Source organism: Phodopus roborovskii, unplaced genomic scaffold (genome assembly GCF_943737965.1).
Source record: "Phodopus roborovskii unplaced genomic scaffold, PHOROB, whole genome shotgun sequence".
Lineage (NCBI taxonomy): Eukaryota > Metazoa > Chordata > Mammalia > Rodentia > Cricetidae > Phodopus > Phodopus roborovskii.
The window spans coordinates 1,002,897-1,021,887 of record NW_026126597.1 but is presented as its reverse complement, the minus strand read 5'-3'; the positions used below and the strand labels follow the sequence as shown (position 1 = coordinate 1,021,887).

Sequence of the window (18,991 nt, the reverse complement as noted above, 5' to 3'; positions counted from 1 at the left end):
TCCAGGCCAGTCCTGGCTACACAGCAAGACCTTATTTCAAAATTAACAGTGGGAATCCCTGTACTTGGGAGCCAGAGGCAGGTAGATCACTGAGTTCTAGGCAAGCCTGGTCTACATGTCGAGTTGCAGGCTACTTAGAACTACATAATGAGAAAAAAGAAAAGAAAAATCAAATCAAACCAACACACAAGCCAAAAGACAACATCTGGGCCTGGGGGTGCACCCCAGTAATCCCAGCGTTCCCGCTGCAAGTTCTAGGCAAACATGGACTACAGGCTCCGAAGTTAAACACACTCTCAAAACAACAATAACCACACAAAAAATAAAATGAAGAAAACAAAAACAAAAACAAAAACAAAACCACGAACAGACTATGAGGCAGTCTCACAGGTTGTTTGGACACGCAGCTTCCCGTGCCCCGCCCCCAGTCATAGCTCCCAATCAGGAGAGAACGTGCTCGTGACGCCATCGTTTCGCGCCGGAGCGGGCGCACGCCGTGTTTCCTCCTCCGAGCCGCGGCACTGGGGCCATGGGTAGCAGCCAGGAGGTGCTGGGCCAGGCTGCCCGACTGGCCTCCTCGGGTCTCCTGCTGCAGGTACTCCGCTGCGCCTGCTCCAGTGCGCGGGACCGCTGCCAAGCCTCGCGGGGATGCTGCCCTGGGTTCCCCGCGCTTCCGGAGGTTCCATAGGAGACCGCGGCGGCGGGGAGGGGCGCCGGGTCTAGGAGTTGGGAGATGAGGTCGGAGTCTTGGCTGAGTGACTACAAACATGGCGTTTGCTTTCTGAAGATAGCATTTCCGTGTTGCAGTAGGAGGCATTCTAATCAAGTGGCAGAGGCAGAGGCTACTTAGTGCTCAAGAATCGTTTCTTGTGTGTTCCACCGTTGGTTATCAAACACCTCTCTTCAACTCTGGTTCGCATTGCATTTAGAGACCATATGGCAGAGCTAAGGACCGGGATTACGGTTCAGGCAGTACTTGCTGCATGACCCAGGACAAATCACTTCGATCCCAGAGCCTTAGCTACTTGTCGATAGAATGAGGGTAATAGTATCTGTCTAATTCAGAAAGCAGTTTGCAAGTGTTGTTTGGGATCATTTGAATTAAGCACACTTGCCACAGTACCTGTATCTAGAATGCATTTAATAAACTCCATCTTCTGTGTGTCCTTGGATAGGCCATTTTGAACTTTTTTTTTTTTTTTTTTAACTAGATGACACTTGCCAGTTCATCCTTATGAGCCATTCTCAACTTATGGATCTCGAACCCTTTGACAAACCTCTGTCTCCAAAAAATATTTACATTATGATTTGTAACAGTAGCAAGATTACAGTTATGAAGTAGGAACGAAAATAATTTTACAGTTGGAGAGGGTCACCACAGCATGAGGAACTGTATTAAAGGGTTGCTTGCTGCATTCGGAAGATTGAGAACCATTTACCCAAATAGTATCTAAAGATTCTTTCTGCCCTAAAAGTCAGTTCTAAGTCAAGTTTCTCATTTTTCTTGATGCCATATTCTCCAGCTTAACCCAACTGCACAGAAGTTAAACTCTTCCCTCACCATTATCTTAGGCACAAGGAGGTTAGGTGACACGCTCAGTTAGATTCAGGTTAGGTGACTACTTTTAAAATAACTTGTGTTAGGTGTTAATTCCAGCACTCAGGAGGTAGAGGCAAGTGGTTCACTGTTCAAGGCCAGCTGGCTTCAGCCCAGCTAGGGCTATATGGTGAGACTCTGTCTTGAAGTTAAATTAAAATAAAATACAATTGCTTGGCTTTTCTGAGCATCAGTTTCCTCCCCCCCTCCCCCTTTTGTTTTTGTTTTTTGAGACAGGCTCACTATGCCTCCCTGACTGTTCTGGACCTCACTGTGTGAACCAGGCTGACCTTGAACTCAGAGATCTGCTCTGCCTCCCAAGTGGTGGGTTTATAGGCATGTGTCATCACTCCTGGCTTTTAAAAAAAATATTTATTTTATGTGCGCATTTGTTGGGTCCCCTGGAATTGAAATTACAGACAGTTGTGAGCTGCCATGTGGGTGCTAGGAATTGAACCTGGGTCTTCTGGAAGAGCAGTCAGTACTCTTTACACGGAGCCATCTCTCTCGACCCACTCCTGGCTTTTTAACTTTATATTTTTAAGAACAGGCATTGCTATGTAACCCAGGCTGGTCTTGAATTCTTGCTTCCCTTTACAAAGTGCTGGAGTAACAGGCATGCACCACCATTTTGGGTGACAACAGAAATATAGCCTCACAGGGTCATTAGGAAGATTAGGTGAAATCCTGTTCTGTCCCGATATAACGTGCTCATCAGTGTAAGCTGCTTTCTTAGTGTCATAGGTTTGTAAGTGACAGTGTGGGGATGAAATAAGGATAGAGAAAAGCACTTTGCACACAGTATGCGCTTAGTCAATGCCAGCCACTCGGTTTAACTCCCATCTCTCTAGCGTTTTGTTTTCCTATTTCACAGTATATGTGACTTCAGTGTATTATACATAGTCACTTTTCCACAGAGAAAGAAACTGGTCATAGGAGACCCGAAAGAGTAGGAGTCAAATGACCTAATGTAGACTTAAACTGGATCATTTGTTTGCTGTTTGATATTAGGCAGGCCCTTTCCTTATGAGTTTTGTTTCTGGCACATTTGCCTGGTTGCTGTTTGGTGTTGGGAGTTGAACCTAGAGCCCCACAGGCTCTAAGCAAGTGCTTTATCACTGAGCTGTATTCTCAGTCTGGTTGGCTTTTGTTGTTTTGCTTTTGAGAAAGGGTTTCACTCTTTAGCCCTGGTTGGACTAGAATTCTCTAGGTCTGAAACTCAAAAGAGGTTGGCCTGGTTCCGCCTTGTAAATGCAGGGATTAAAGGTTTGTGCCACCATGACTAGCCTGCTAGGTTGTTTTTAAAGGTCAAATAATTAACAAATTAAAAGCTTTTATAAATGTAAAGTCCTTTATGAAAGTAAATAGAGGTTATGTTGCTAATAAGGGCCACTGGGTGGCCTTAAAACCTTTATTAGCTTTGTTTGACTTTATTAGACCAAACTTTTATTCAGATCATATCAGAAGATATTGATATGACCTAAGATCTTACAATAATAACTTTTTAAATGTACAGTTTGTAACAAGCACATATTATTGTACAAAATGATGGACTTTATAATTGTACATATGGATTCTTAGAATAGTCATAAAATATAGATTCCTTGATTGTTTTAGTTCAGTTGTATATGCTTTTTTAAGTTATAATGCTGAAACTTATGGTAGCATTGCAGCTACATTTTATTATGTAATTTGTGAGTCTTAATTCTGAGCTAGTCACAATGTACGTTTTGATTGCTTTTAATTTATACATTAAAAATGGTTTCACTTCTATAATCGTATTAGTCTTGTAATCAACCTTATGAGATATTTAGCTTCATTTGACAGAGAAAATTGAGACTTGTAAAAATCAGAAGATGATGCATGTTTGCATTTAAGAGCTAAGTGATGGGTTGCGACTCAGCCACCAGCACTGAGTTCAGAATTTGGTTTGTGTATGTGGACTTACATGTTCCTAAGAAGCTACAGAGCTTCTGTCAGACAGAAAAGATCATCTGTGACTCCATAAACATGGTGATAATTTTGGTGCTGCTGTCACTTAATGAGTAGCATTAATGGCCCAGAGATTTTCAGACCATAATAGTCCTCTAGTCTACAGTGATTGAATCTGCCAGAATGGCAGCTGTGTATAACAGTAACCTTGAGCTTGCTTAGCACTGAAGTGATTTGTCATTTGTAGCTGGGATGAGGAGAGGACTTGAGTTAGATTTGCAAGCATCCTATTCAGCAGCTCCATTTGAGAGCCCCATTGTAGCTTCTTGTTTTTCTATGTCTCACTGGAAGGGCTTTTTGTTTAGGTGACTTTCTTCCTCTCTCTCTCTCTCTCTCTCTCTCTCTCTCTCTCTTTCTCTCTCTCTCTCTCTCTCTCTCTCTCCATTCTTGTCCTTCTTTCTTTGCTTTTCAGAACAGGGTTTCTCTGTGTAGCCCTGGCTGCCCTGGAACTCACTCTGTAGACCAGGCTGGCCTTGAACTCTGAGATGAAAGGCATGAACCACCACTGCTTTTAGGTGGTTTTCTTTAATGGACAGATTTGAAAGTCTTAGGATGTGTCCCTGTTAAATGATTATAGCTGCACTCTGTTTTCCCACTCCCATTTTACATTATCGTATTACTACAACTGTTATTTAAAAGATGCATCAACTCCTCTCTGGAAAGGGGCAAGTATTCAATAAACGTAATGTCTCCTGTGTAACTAAGAAAACCAAATTTCAAAGACATTAAATGTCTTTGGAAGCCCTAGATATTGCCAGGCAGAGGAGACAGAAATTGGCCCCCAGATTCCTAGTGAGCCTGCTGTACTCTGCAGGCTCTTGTTTCAGGGTGTTCAGTTTCTGAATAGGATTTGGGAGTCTGTCTTTTTGACATTGTCATGCAAAGACGTGTTGGGCTGAATCCAAAGCTATCTTGGGACTCAAGGGGCCCATTGGCTATAGGTTAGATATGTCTGGAGAAGGTTTTAGCTAGGGCCCTGGATAATGTGAACCATCATAGCAGTTCTCTCTCTATCTCCTTGACTTAGAACCAGAAGCCCAGGCTTCTCTTATTAGTAAGTAAGGGAGAGTTCCATACCTTCCGGGTTCTTTGCCCACTGCTCTAGGGAAATTCACAGAAAGCAAGTGAGGTACGTGAGCATCTTAGAGCCCAGTCTCCATAGCAGAGCTGCTGTGTGTTGTCATATCACATTGGGAAGGACAGCTACCCGGTCCTCATTTCAGTAGTCAACACGCCAACGTAACTAATGCATTTTCTTACAGGTGTTGTTCCGACTGATCACCTTTGTCTTGAATGCATTTATTCTTCGCTTCCTATCAAAGGAGATTGTGGGCATAGTGAATGTCAGGTAAGAGGAATGCACCCAGGCACTGTCCACAATTCCCATCATGTATCACAATTTTTTTTTTCAGATTGTACCCATGTGCCACCCTCAGATTTAGATTTAGAACTGTATACTTTTCCCAGTAGCAGAGTGTTTTAGCAGTGGGCTGAAGAGAAGTGCAGGGTGCAGGATGAGCAGGCCCTGCTGTGTTTAATGGACCCATGCAGCGTTTTCCATTAGCAGCCTCCAAATGTACATTTCTCCCCCATCTCTTCCTGTTTTCTGCTCTCAGAACACAGGGGAAGAGTGGGAGTAATTCCTTGCAAACCTTGTCTCAGGTGTAATCCAGTGTTCCTGTCCTGCTGACACAACACAGGAAGCAGGAATTCTGTAGTTGATGAGGATGTGCCTCATAATTGCAGGACTGAAACAGCCCACCTCCTCCGCTTCGACTTCAGTGATTTCAGAGTTGAGATCTGGTAGCTGGGACCAGAACCTGAGTCCCCGCGGTTGATTCTGTGCAAAGGGAACTTGTTTTGTCTTAGACTCAGCTTGTTTCCTTCTCTGCTCCAGGACACCCACACTTACGTTGTCTTCACAAATGACACAAAAACCAGTGAAATGATGTCCCCAGAATAGCTCAGCTTCTCAGCCGTTTCTCCAGATCCTGATAAACAAGACAGTATGTTCAAGACAGAATTTCATGCCTGGTATTTACCATCTAAACATTTACAGTGGTGTTCAAACTTGGGGTTGTCAGAGAGTCTCCTGGAGCTTTGTATAGTTTCATGAGGCGGTGGTGAAGAGAGAAGAATCATTGAGAAACCATTTAAAAAGCAGATCGAAAGAGGGCTCAGATTTTCTCCCCATGCATTCTCCCCCAGGTTGCCAGGTGCCTGCCTTGACAGTCTTTGCCTGCTCTTCCTCGCTGTTTAAGGTGTGGCTTTGGCTCCTTACCTGCAGTGCTGGTTGGGTGCAGGAAGACTGGCCCAGGTGCTGGCCACCTTCGAGGTACTGAGGCAGATCTTACCGAGTTGAGTGGGGGTTGCAGCAGCCTCTGATGGCCACCTGCTTTGCTGTTTTTCCTGAAACTTTTTTGTCACCTCCCTGTAGTAGAACCCCCTCTTCTCTCAGACATTACCATGCCTATCACCCCCCCCCCCCTTGCTGTGTGGGATGGTAAGCAGCTCTTTTCCTACCTATGGTCAGGACTACACCTCTGCCCACAGCCGTAAGGCTGCAGGCTCTCAGGTCACTGCAACGCTGTGTATCTCAGATGTAGCTGTAGGCACACACAATCAAGTGTGTCTTGTTTGGGTCCTAACTCTGTTTTCCATGTGGATTGGTCTGGTGGGAGTCTTGTAAGATGCATTGTTCTCTACATCCCCACCCACAGCTTCAGGGTTTGTTCTGTCTTTTCTTCGGTACTCTGTACATGCTAGGCAAGTGCTATACCACTGAGCCATACCTTTAGTCTCCTTTTTACTTTGTATTTTGAGACAGGGTCTCACTAAGTTGTTCAGGCTGGCCTTGAACTCATTCTGTAGCCAAGCAGGCATTTAACTTGCTATCTTTAGTCTCAGCCTCCCATGTAGTTGGAGTCACAGGTTTGGGCCACCAGGCTCACCAGTGGTTTTTATGACGAATATATTTTCTTGTTCCTGTTGCTAGAAGACTCTCAAAGGTTCTTTCAATAAAAAATTAAAAAGAAGCCTGGAGGCCTTACCCATGTCTGCATTTGCTTTGTAGACTAACACTGCTTTACTCAACGACCATCTTCCTGGCCAGGGAGGCCTTCCGAAGAGCCTGTCTGAGTGGGGGTGCCCAGCGAGACTGGAGTCAGACCCTCAACCTCCTGTGGCTAACGTGAGTTGTCCTTTAGCAAATGACAAGTTTTAAGAACACACATGCCAAAAGTGTTATAGTAAAATGACAGAACCTGCTAAGGCTGACTGTCTCCAGATTGGGTTTGGGGGCTAGTTTAGCAGCAGGAAGAGAGAGCATCTGGGTTGGAGATGTTGCTTACTTGATCTCCTCTCCCGTAGCAAGGAAGGGTTCAGGGCAGGGTTCCTGGCTTCCTGCTCCACTCTTCTTATACCTAGTCTTTTTGCCCTATAGTTTCCTTTGAGCTTTTAGCAACTACTTAGTGTTTTTAAAAAGTCTGGAAAGGCTTACTTTACACTTTCCTTCAATTCTTTAGAATGTTTTTGTAGACCAAGTATGTCAGCTGAAAATTAAAATGGCTTCTTCAGCTAGATCCCTGCTGGGACATTGGTTGTGGAGGTGTTTCTCAATGTATAACTCTATTGCCTCACAGAAATGCCTGTTGGAAGGACTGACAAGCTGTGATACACACATGTAATGGGTACCATGCTGGGGACTATTGGAGTTTGGAGTATAAAAGCTGTCTGTGTAATGTTGGTCAGCTGTTCTAAGCATAGGCAACAGTTTTTTTTTTTTTGTTTTGTTTTGTTTTCTGGAAAATTTCCTTGTTAACTAAACCATTGGATGTAGTATAGGCTTTGGGTTAGATCAGGATTGGGTCCTGTCTCTGTTCTTGGCCAAATTACCTGTTCCTTTCAGCCTCAGTTTCCTCCTAAATGGGGATAATGACTAAGGATCATTGTGAAGTGTCGGTGAGATCAAGGGTTAAGACTGTGCCAGGCATGTAGGTGATGTCTGCATTCTCTGATAACAGTTTATTACTGTGGAAATTGTTTTTTTGATGTCTATTGTTTTCATTCAATATTATTATCTTAATGTATTTGTATACTTAAGACAAAAGTTTGTGAATTAAAAAACATCTTTTCTATTCTTCTAGTGTCCCCCTGGGTGTATTTTGGTCCTTACTCTTGGGCTGGGTCTGGTTGCGGTTGCTCGAAGTGCCTGATCCAAATGTGGTCCCCTACTATGGAGCTGGAGTGGTGCTCTTTGGGCTCTCGGCAGTGCTGGAACTTCTGGGAGAGCCTTTTTGGGTCTTGGCACAAGCACATATGTTTGTCAAACTCAAGGTCAGTGTAAACAGGAAGTGTGAGTAGTAAGGGAAAGTGGGAGGTCTTGTTGTTATTACTTATTGTTTGTTTTGGGACAGGGTCTCACCATGTAGCCCTGGCTGGCCTGGCACTAATAGAGATCCACCTGCCTGTGCTTTCCAAGGGCTGGGTTATAGGTGTGGGCCAGCATTACCTGGAAGGATGTTTTATTTATGTATTTACTTATTTGCTATATGTATGGGTATTTTTGCTTGCATGTGTGTTTGTGTACTAGCTGGTGCCTGGTGCTTCTGTAGGACAGAAGAGGGCTTTAGATCTTCTGGAACTGGAGTTCCAGACAGTTGTGAGTATGGGTGCTGGGAACTGAACCCAGGTCTTTGGAAGAGAAGCTAGTACATTTAACTGCTGAATCATTTGTCCAGCCTCCAGATGTGTGCTATTTTTTTTTTTTTTTTTTTTTTTTTTTTTTTTTTTTTTTTTTTTTTTTTTTTAAGGAAAGAATGACTTTTCTAGATTTGATTGTAGAGAACTAATTGGAAAAGGGTGACATAAATTTATTATTTTAAATGTCAGGTAGGCTATGCTAAAGTTCGTTCCTGCCAATTGAGTCGTGGTGAACACATATAATCCCAGTACTCCATAGGCTGAGGCAGGAGGATGGTGTATTCAAGGCTAGTTTGGGCTACATTACAAGAGTTTATCTCGAAGACAAGTGGGTGCTAGGGAGAAGGTTCAGTCAGTGAAGGGCTTGCCTACAAGAAATGAGGGCCTGAGTTACTATCCCTGAACCCATGTTATAAACTACACCTCTAGAAGGATCCTGGGTCCTGCTGGCCAGCCAGCCTAGCCAAACACTGAGCTCCAGGTCCAGTGAAAGACCCTGTCTCAAAACAAGGTGGAGGGTCATAGAGGAGACAGCTGACTGTCGTCACAGGCCCCCATGCGCCCACACATGTCTGCTGTACACACATAAACATGTATACATGCATTGGTCACACACACACAGGCGGGTGGGGATTACCTCTTTTCATCATTAATGAAAAGCAGGTTTTGTGATAAGGAAGATAATAGTTAGGATTGTGGTGTTTCTTTTCCTCTTTTAAAATACATTATTTCATGCATAGAAGCATATATATGTGTTATATCTTAAGGCATAACACTAAAGATGAATGAACTACCCACCTATCCCAAGAAATAAAGCATTACTATTGATGCTTCTGTCTAAACATGCCGCATCCCTTGTAGCAGGGTAACCACCATGCTGAATTTTGTGTTTGTTGTGCCTTTTCGTATTTACTCTGTGACCCTCTCGCACCTTTACCTCTGTGTGCAGGTCCTTGCTGAGAGCCTGTCGGTCATCCTCCGGAGTGCTCTGACAGCTTCCCTTGTGCTGTGGTTGCCTCACTGGGGCTTGTACATTTTTTCTCTGGCTCAGGTGAGAATCATGCCTTACTCTTTACATAATTCACATTTCTGTTTCCCTTCTTGTTCCCACCAGCATGTGTTTTATGTTCACAATACTCATGCTTATCGGGATACTTGGAAACTCCAGGATTTTGGCTTGCCAACACTTCTCCAGATGCTTTATCCATCCTGTTTCACACAGGGCACCATTAGTGTGTCCTTAGGGACCGGGGGAGGGTCATATACTTTCCAATTGTCCAGAATCAAAAAGTCCTTTCAGACATTCTCAGATCATATCAAACTGATCTTTGATTGTCTGCTAGTCTTATGGCGGAGGAGGGGCAGGGGAGCAAAGGGGTGGTGTGGGAACTAAATTGTATGTGTATTATTTTCCTTGAATTTCAATCAGTTGTTTGCAGAATAGGAGGAAGCTCTGCCAAGTATGTTTTAAAATTAGATTGAAATCTCACATAATTCAGAGAGAATGACTTAAGCCCAAGCAAATATGTTTTCAGTCTAAGCAATTACGGCTCCATCTTGTATTTTAGATATAGTCCATAATTCTAGCTGCAATGAAGATATTGCTAAAGTGAAAGTACTATTTTTAAAAATGAAATCTAGGGCTAAAGAGATGGTTCAGAGGTTAGGAGCACAGGCTGCTCTTCCACAGGTTCTGCGTTCAATTCCCAATAACCACAAGGTGGCTCACAACCAGCTGTAATGAGATCTGGTGCCCTTTTCTGGCCTGTAGGCACACATGCAGACAGAACACTACATGTAATAAATAAATAAATCTTTAAAAAAAAAAAAAACAATCACAAAAAAAAAAAAAGAAGAAGCATAAAACTGGGCATGGTAGTGCATACCATTAATCCCAGTATTCAAGAGACAGAGGCAGTTGGATTTCTGTGAGCTCAGTGCCTGCATAGAGTTCAAAATTACCTAGAGAAATCTTGTCTCAAAAACCTAATTAAATAAATAAAAATAAATGAAATGAAAGCAGACAAAAATGAAGCCTAAGATTTAGCAGACATCAAAAAGACATATGAAGTAGTAGTATGTAGGATTTTTTGGGTTTTTGTTTTTAGTTTTTTTTTTTTTTAGTCTTGCTGTGTAACCTTGAACTCTCAATTTTCTTGGCTTCAGTTTGTAGGTTTTCTTGTGTTTTAGTTTGTTTGTTTGTGGTTTCTGTTTTGGACAGGGTTTTACACTGTGGCCCAGCCTGGCCTTGAATTTATAGAGGTACTCCTAGATGAGCCTTGAAACTCCTGGGATTAGAGACATGAGCTCCATGTCTGGATTTCTAGTTTGTAGTTTTTATTAGCGTTTGAGAAGGCAAATTAAGATGCTGCTTGGTAATGATTTATTTGACATTCTTTCCCATGTCCTCTGAAAACTACAGTTATTTTTATGGAAACAAAGTAATTAGATTTAAAATTAATCAAGAATGAAAATTGCTCACAAAACCAATTTGAAAATAGATACATAGTTTAGAGAAATTATCTGTGGTTATTTTTTCCATATCTTATTAGACCTAGAACTATAGTTTTCATCATTATCCTTTTTTTATGCATTCTCCCTAGTAGGATAGAAGGCCTAGTAGGATAGAAATGCCCAATATGATTGGCTTTTATTGTGGGAAAGACACCGGGCACTGTGTTCTGATGTCACAGCTTCTACCCATGACAGGGTCATAGTTGAGCAAAAGGAACGGAAGGCATTTGTTTCCTTACCATGAGACTTCTATGAGCTCCACAGAACAGTCACTGACAGATGTGTGTGATCCAGTGATAGCTCATAGCAACACATGAGCCCTGCCCAGGCACTGAGAGTTCCCTTGTCAAACTAGCCTCCAAGGTCTTCCTTAAATTGCCCATAAAACTCACCTCAGAATAAATATGGAATACTCATTCCTTACAATAAAGATAAGCCACTCAGTTAATAACTGAGTAAAGAATTTTAATAGACATTTTCCTAAGAAATATATAAAATAAATGGACATCAAACACATGAAAACATGTTTAGAATCAATAATTATTAGAGAAATGCAAATCAAAACCATAGTGAGGGCCTGGCCTGACCTTTAAACCCAGCCCTGGGGAGGCAGAAACAGGTGTATCTCTGGGACTTCAAGGCCAACCTGGTCTACCTTGTGAGTTCCAGGACAGCCAGGACTACATAGAGAAAAATCTAAGTAAAAACAAACAAACAAACAAATAAATAATAAAACCACAGTGTAGTATCACTTCATGCTTAATAGAGTGGGAAATTTTTCTTGTTAGGTATAGAATAACAAATATGGGCAAGGTGTGGAGAAATTGAAACTAGTACAGTTTTGGTCTACACATAAAATAATGCAGCCTCCATGAAAAGCAGTCTGACGGTGCTTCCAAAATTAAACAGACCTATCATATGACCCAGCATTTCTACTCTTAAATATATACACCAAAGAGAATGCTCATAACATTATTCATAGTGGCCAAAAGATAGACATATTCCAAACACCCACCAACTAATGAATTGGATAAACAAAATTTGATGTGTTCATGTAAAGGAGTATCAGTCAGTTCTAGGAACTGCCTTGTATGATGGCCTACATGTAATCCAGAGTCCCACAACAGCCAGAGGTCAGTGGTGAGGACAGACAACTACTGATACACTATTGATGCTTTCTACAATGAGGATGAACCCTGAAAACACAGTAAGTCAAAGAAGCAGTCGGGTCAGTTATATGACTCCATTGATATATAATGTCCATGGTTGGCAGGGCCACAGACACAGCAGATTTGCTGAATGGTGGGGGAATAAGCAGTATTTGCTTAAAGCTCCATAGGTTGTTTTGAGCTGATGAAAATATTAAGGAATTAGATGGTGGTGATTTTACAACAATGTAAGTATACTACAAGCCACTGAATCCTGTAGTTAAAATTGTAAGTTTTATCATGTGACTTTCTCCTGATGGAGATAGTAGGGAGGGTCCTGACTTCAGATTGTCACTCTTCCCCAAAACTCTGCTCAGCAGGAAATTGAGGAAAGGTGGAAAGCACACTTATCCCAGAGGACATGGTATTGACTGCTGTGGCTCAAAGCCACACTGCTTGTCTTTTAAGGGCTTGAGTCTGAAGGCTGGTGGACAGCAGGCTTCATCCTTATGTACGATTGAGAGGAGAGTTCAAAGGAGACAGCCTACCAAACCATGACTCCTCATTTTCCCTGTCACATGCCTTTTGACAGGAGTTGCCTTGGTGCAGGCAAGCAGAAAGAGGGCCCTTTTGGATACCCTTTCCAGTCTTCAAACAAAAGCTAGATGGCCCACTTCTGACCAGAATCGATTCTTTTGTCCCAGATGGGTGAGGGTGAGGTGGACCTTCTCACAGTGCCACCTTTTACTCCTGCAGCTTGAAGCAGTTGTCACTCTGCCAATACTCTAGGCAGGGAGGGGACATCCATAGCTCAATTCTGCTTTGTACTCATAAGTGGCAACCGTTCCAGTTTGTGGAAAGCTGGGTCCTAAATGATGGCAGATGCCTGTCTGTCAGCACAGTGGGGACACCTGGAGCCACAGTTTGCTGGGTGGGTCCCTGATGTTGTGGGGTTTCAGCTTGTGGCCATCTGCCATGATGATTATATTCTCCAACCAAGTGAAGTGTTTGGAGCCTGTGCACGAAGGTGTTGCGGTGGGGCTGGGCCTGAGTGGAGTGCAGTTAATGAAGACAGTTCTGTTTACCATGGAGATAATATTTATAGTCCTGTTGTAATTATGTCTTTATCAAAACAATTTAATTTCAACCCTTTATTTTCATGTTTCAGCTTTTCTATACTACCGTTCTGGTGCTGTGCTATGTGATCTATTTAATAAAATTACTGCGTTCCCCAGAATCAGTCAAGCAACTGACTCTTCCTGTCTCCAAAATAACACAACTGTTACCCAGTATTACAAGAAGCAGAGTGAGTAACACATTTTTAGCTCTTATAATTTTATTCATACATGATGGTTACCCTTGAGATAAAGAAACTCCAATTGGCTTATTGTTATAATAGAAATGATAATTTTACAGGTTGTATTTATTGAGTCCTTGCCACATACCAGGTCAGGATTTCCAAATTTTAGCACTGGTGAGTTTTGGGCAGAACATTTCTTGATATAGGGACTGTGGTGTGCACTGCAGAGAGAGTGTTAGCATCCCTGGTCTCTTGATGGTGCTAGCACTAATGCCCACTGATAGAGCACTCAGCAGTATCTCCCCAGGGGCTAAACTATTCCCATGTCAGAGCCAGGTGTGCTCTCAATTATTAACAAGGAATGCTTCATTCTCAACAGCTGCTCCTAGCAAACCTTAATCAGGGACAATTTTAGCTACCATTGTGTCTCATCTGTGGGTGTAGATGGTTAGGACTCCAGGTTAGAAGATTCTCTCCCCCACCAAGATCTACCAGTACCCACCATTACCTGACCAGCTTTTCATATTGGACCAGCCTGTTTTCCAGCATGTTTTGGAAAGGCGCAATTGAATCATTAATAGCTTCTTTACATGCCTAATAAGGCTAATAATGATCCTTCCCTTTTAAGGTCTTGAGAGCCTGATAGGATGGGACCTGTACAGGCATAACACTAGCCTGGTACACGTGGGTGTCACCATCTTCACACTGCTGTTTCCAGGGCAGAGCTGGCTGTGCTGGCAAGGCTAACACTGATGGCAATGGAGTGAGAGCTTCACACCAAAAGTACCTGCACCTATAGTGTTGGTATAGATGCCCCAATTCTGAAATGGCTGTCATCATGCTTGGTGTGATTCAGGACACAGATATCCAGGAAGGGACATTTCTAGGCCTCAGAGAGTTTCCTGTAGCTTTGGAAGGCAACAGGGATAGATCTCAAGCCTGCAGACTTGGGTTTTGTTTTGTTTGAGAGGAGTCTTGTTCTTTTTCCTGAGCTAATGCTGAACTCTTGGGTTCAAACAATCTTCTTGCCTCATCTTCCCAAATAATTGGGACTATAGAATGCCACCACACCTGGCTAGAGTTTTTTTTTTTTTTTTTTTTTTTTTTTCTACTATATTTATTTATTTTTTGTTTTGTGTTTTTGAGACAGGGTTTCTGTGTGTAATAGCCCTAGCTGTCCTGGAACCAGCTTTGTAGAACAGGCTGGCTTTGAACTCACAGACCTGCCTGCCTCCCAAGTGCTGCGATTAAAGGCTGCCTGGCCAACTCTTTACTTTTAAATTGAAACTGTTGGCTTATATGACCCATGAGGCTCATCTGAGCTTCAGGAGCTCCATGAAGTTACTTGAACTTTGAAAAGAGCCATCGAAGATGAGCCTAATAGCAATGACAGCTACACAAGAAGCTGAGGCAGAAGGGTCAAGAGTTCAAGGACTACCTAGGCAGCTTAGTGAGACCCCGTCTCACAATTTAAAAAAAAAAAAGGAAAGTCTGGAGATAGAACCTAGTATTTGTAAGGCCCTGGTTCAGTTCCAAGTAGTGCCAGAAGTAGATGAAGGGAGAGACAGAGAGCTCCAGAGAGGGGAGGAAGGAACGGTGTGCAGTAACTGCTCTCTGCCAGCACTAATGTGGGTTTTGTGTTATATCTTCACAAGGTCCTGTGAGATAAATGCTGTACTCCATTTTACAGGTGAGAGGGCTGAAGGTCAGAGTTAAGTGACTAACCCTAGACCATATACCTTATTTGGATCCACTTCCTTGTAATTGCTTTCAGTGAACCAGCTGTGGTCTATGTGGGTAACTAAGCTACAAAAGAACTGGGCTTATTGCCCATGTAGTTTTTTTTTATTTACTTAAAGGTGGGAATTCCCAGGTATGAAAATTACTCAGGCTTATTATTTTTAAAGGAATAAAGAGAAGAGTCTTAGGCCGGATGTAGTGGTGTACTCTTGTAATCCTAACATTTGGGAGTCAGGTGGATCTCTGTAAGTTCAAGGCCCGCCTGTTCTACATAGTGAGTTCCTGCCTTAAAAACAAGACAAAAGGCAAGAAGAGAATAGTCTGTACTCAGCTCTCCCACGAGGAGCAGCCTGCTTGTCTCCTTAGAGCAGTTTTCTGCACCAGGCACCAGGCTCCTGTGTAAACTACTCTCGTTGTCTCATGCCAAATCAATAACCAAATTGCAAGGTTTCCTTTCCTAGTCTTCCTCGAATTCCATTTTCTTTATAGGTATTTGTTTAGATTTGTTTGATTTTCAAGACAGGGTTTCTCGGTGTAGCCCTGGCTGTCCTGGAACTTGTTCTGTAGACCAGGCTGGCCTTGCACTCAGAGATTTGCCTGCCTCTGCTTCCTGAGCTAGGGTTAAAGGCGTGTGCTACCACCACCTGGCTTCATTTAGATTTGTAATAAATTAATGGCACCGCAAAATGATCACTGTTGTGTATTCTTTGGCACGTCTGAGTAACCTGAAAAGGCTGCTAATATTTAAGTAAGGCTGCGTAGTTCACCACAGCAAGAATGTCTTCAGTGTGAGGCCATGTTGAATGCACTGTGGTGGAGAGATCTGATACGTGCCCAGCCAACCACACTGCAAGACTGTCTGCATTTAGTGTCATCAGAACAGCAGCTCAGGATGGACTGAGAAGCCTGTCTGGAGCATTCAGGAAGGCTTCAGAATAGGGGGTAACTGGAGTATCTGAGTGGACCAGACAGGGGGACTGACAGAATTGTAAAGGGAGGGAACACGGCATACTGGGCTAGCACCTGGTAGCAGTAACCCAGTAGAGCAGAGTTTGAGCTTAGGTCAGGGGCAATGGAACTTAAGGGCGGTTTTGTTTTGTCTTAAACTAGAAAAATATTTGTAATTTTTAATTTTTTTAAAATTGAATTTGTTCTTCAACAGTTTTGCAGACATGTAGTACTTTACTGACCAGGCTCACCCTTTTTCAGCTGCCTACCTCCCCTGTCTACCTACCATTTCCTGCACACCTCTTTCTCATTCCATGAGAAATGACCATATTCTCAATCCCAACCCACTGACAGGCTTAAGCGTAACTTCTGTGGTTCTGAATACACAGTTGACTTTTGCCCACCCCTGTTAAGATCTAGCTCAAAGGCAGCTTCCTCCAGGAAGCCTTCCTGAATGTTCCAGATAGAATTCTTAGTCCAACTAAATGCACACTGTCTTGCAGTGTGGTTAGCTGAGCATGTATCAGATCTCTCCACCACAGTGCATTCAACATGACCTCACACTGAAGGCATGCTTGCTGAGGTGAATTCCACAGCTTTCTGTTTTATTTTGTGACCCACTGAGTTTAGCAAGGGCCATCTGTGTAGTCATCAGTTTGGAATTATCAGTTGGAACGAGGTGGGCTCAGCATTGGGTATATAAATGAAGACACTGGTTGTCCTTCTCAGAATTTCTTTTTGAAGCAGCGATTAATGTAACCTAGGCTAGCTTCTAACTATGTAGCTGAGGGTGCCCTTGAACTTGTGGTTTCTTATCTCTGCTTCCCATGTGCTGGGATACCACACAGATCTGAAAGGTTTTTAATGGTGCCTTGTGGAGGAGTTCCATAGTATCTCACTTTTCTCTTATTCAGCCCCTACCAACTCCAGGAAGCACAACTTCTCTCTCTCTCTCTTTGAGACAGGGTCTCACTATATGTCCAGCCTTAAGCTCTTAGTCCCTCATGCCTCAGAGTTGAGTGCTGTTGTCACAGGCATATTCCTCCATGTCTAGCTAATCTTACTGTAAGGTAGAGTGTAGCTGGAAGCTTTTCTGTTGTCCTGACAGGTCCCACAGCTACTTATAAAATTGTCACTCAGAGGCTTAATGTTATAATTGTTTGGCCAATGGCTTAAGCTTATTATTGGCTAGCTCTTACATTTAAATTAACCAATTTCTATTAATCTGTATATTGCCACGTGGTGTGGTTTACCAGTGATGCTTGGACATCTTTCTCCTTTTGCAGCTGGATGGTGTCCCCTTGACTCCACCTTCTTTCTCCCTGAATCTCTGCTTGGATTTCCCACCTACCTATATTCTGCCCTGCTATAGGCCAAAGCAGCTTTATTCATCCACCAGTAATAGCAACACATATTCACAGAATTCAGAAGGACATCCCACACCAGTAGAGCTTGTCTCATTTTGCAGATAACAAAACCAAGACTTAGCAAAGTTAACTGTCTTGCCCATGGCCTAGAGCTAAGCTTGGTTGCCAGAGCCTGAACCTACAGTGAAAAGGATGGGCTAGAGCAAAAGTTTAAGTGAAATGTCTTGATGGGAGGCCACGGCAGTATTCCAGGTAAGAAGTGGTAAGGACAGTCATAAGGCAGATGAAAATGGAGGATGGGCAAATCTGGGGCAGTCAGTGACCTGTGAGGATTGTGATAGGAAGAGCAAGGGGAAAGGAAGGAGTACTGTGTGGAGTGATGGAGGTGGTGGCTGTGGCCTCAGGCTTCCCAGTGACTTTCAATGTGGGAGACACAGCTGATCATGCTGAGTCAGTCAGGTTTGGGAACTCAGAAGGACAACACGTAGTTATTGCCTATCACCTTCCGCCTCTCAAGCCTCAATGTGCCCATTAGCATAGCAAGGCTATCAGATGTCTGCTTAGGAGGATTCAGAGAAATTAATGTCTGTCTCAGCCCTGAGCTCCACAGTAACATAGTGCCACACACCCTCCCAAGTGACAGATCCATTCCAAATAGAAGGATGTAAGTCCCCAGCATTTGCTTCCTCTTTTCTATCACTCAGAGGCCTGAGAACCAAGCCTCAGAGTGGACTTCCTGCCAGTGTGTTCTTAATGAACACTTTGGGTGTGTTGTGTGGCCATTCTTTCTGAACCACAGGTCATCTACACAGAAGGCATTAGGACTTACTCTCCCAAGGACTTTCTCTTTTGAAAGCTGCATCGTTTGCCCAAACATGTTTACTACTCAATGGCTTCAACAAGAGCATCATGGGGTCTGGCATAGTGGCACACACTGCTAATCCCAGCTTTCGAGAAGATGGGGGAGATGGCTGCAAGTTTTTAAGGTAGCCAACTAGGCTATTTAAGTGAGAATTTGTCTGGGGCAGGTGGGGTGTAGGGGTGGGGGCAGGACCCAAGAACCCACGGGCAAGTTTCAGATTTGCATTTCCTTTGAAAATAGTGCAGGTGCTACAGCACAGGTTCCCTCAGAGCAACACCATTGTGCCAGGGCAGGGGCAATGTGAGATTGGGGATGCTGTATCCTTACTTCACCAGACATGGGCTGAGTCTGAGGATGAGTGGTCCACAGTGCCCTCTAGTGGTTTGAGGTTGTCTGGCACCTTTTGTTCTGCTCAATGTTAAACTTTTTTTTTCTTTTCAAGCTTTTATTATTATGTATACAATGTTCTACCTGCATGCACCAGATCTCATTACAGATGGCTGTGAGCCACCACCTGGTTGCTGGGAATTGAGGTCCTCTGGAAGAGCAGCCAGTCCTCTTAACCACTGAGCCATTTATCTGTCCAGTCCCCAGTGTTAAACATCTTGTGGCCCAATTTCCTTCTGCTTGGGGAAGGCTTACTTCGGGGGCTAGAGATATACTTTGGAATCTGCTCAGAGTTCATTGATACCCTGAAGGTGGCACAGTTTGGGAGGGTTCAGGCTCATCCTCTTGTCTAAAAAGAGAGAAAGAGAAGAATCAGGGCTGAAAAGAGCCCCACTTCCTCAGAGGTGTCCTAGGATTGCCCTGTCTAAAATAGTC

The 18,991-nt window shown here is 43.3% G+C and overlaps 1 protein-coding gene across 1 annotated transcript in view; it reads left to right on the top strand.

Annotated features, from left to right (window-relative positions):
* The first annotated feature begins 509 nt into the window (after nt 1-509).
* The window catches only part of Rft1 (RFT1 homolog), a 36,789-nt gene continuing 18,307 nt past the window's right edge, over nt 510-18,991 (top strand). The window contains exons 1-6 of the mRNA XM_051204738.1: nt 510-595; nt 4,852-4,937; nt 6,663-6,779; nt 7,735-7,924; nt 9,240-9,341; nt 13,121-13,258. Of these exons, the coding sequence (XP_051060695.1) occupies nt 530-595; nt 4,852-4,937; nt 6,663-6,779; nt 7,735-7,924; nt 9,240-9,341; nt 13,121-13,258 (699 nt within the window). The 5' untranslated portion in view covers nt 510-529. The remainder of the gene's footprint in view (nt 596-4,851; nt 4,938-6,662; nt 6,780-7,734; nt 7,925-9,239; nt 9,342-13,120; nt 13,259-18,991) is intronic.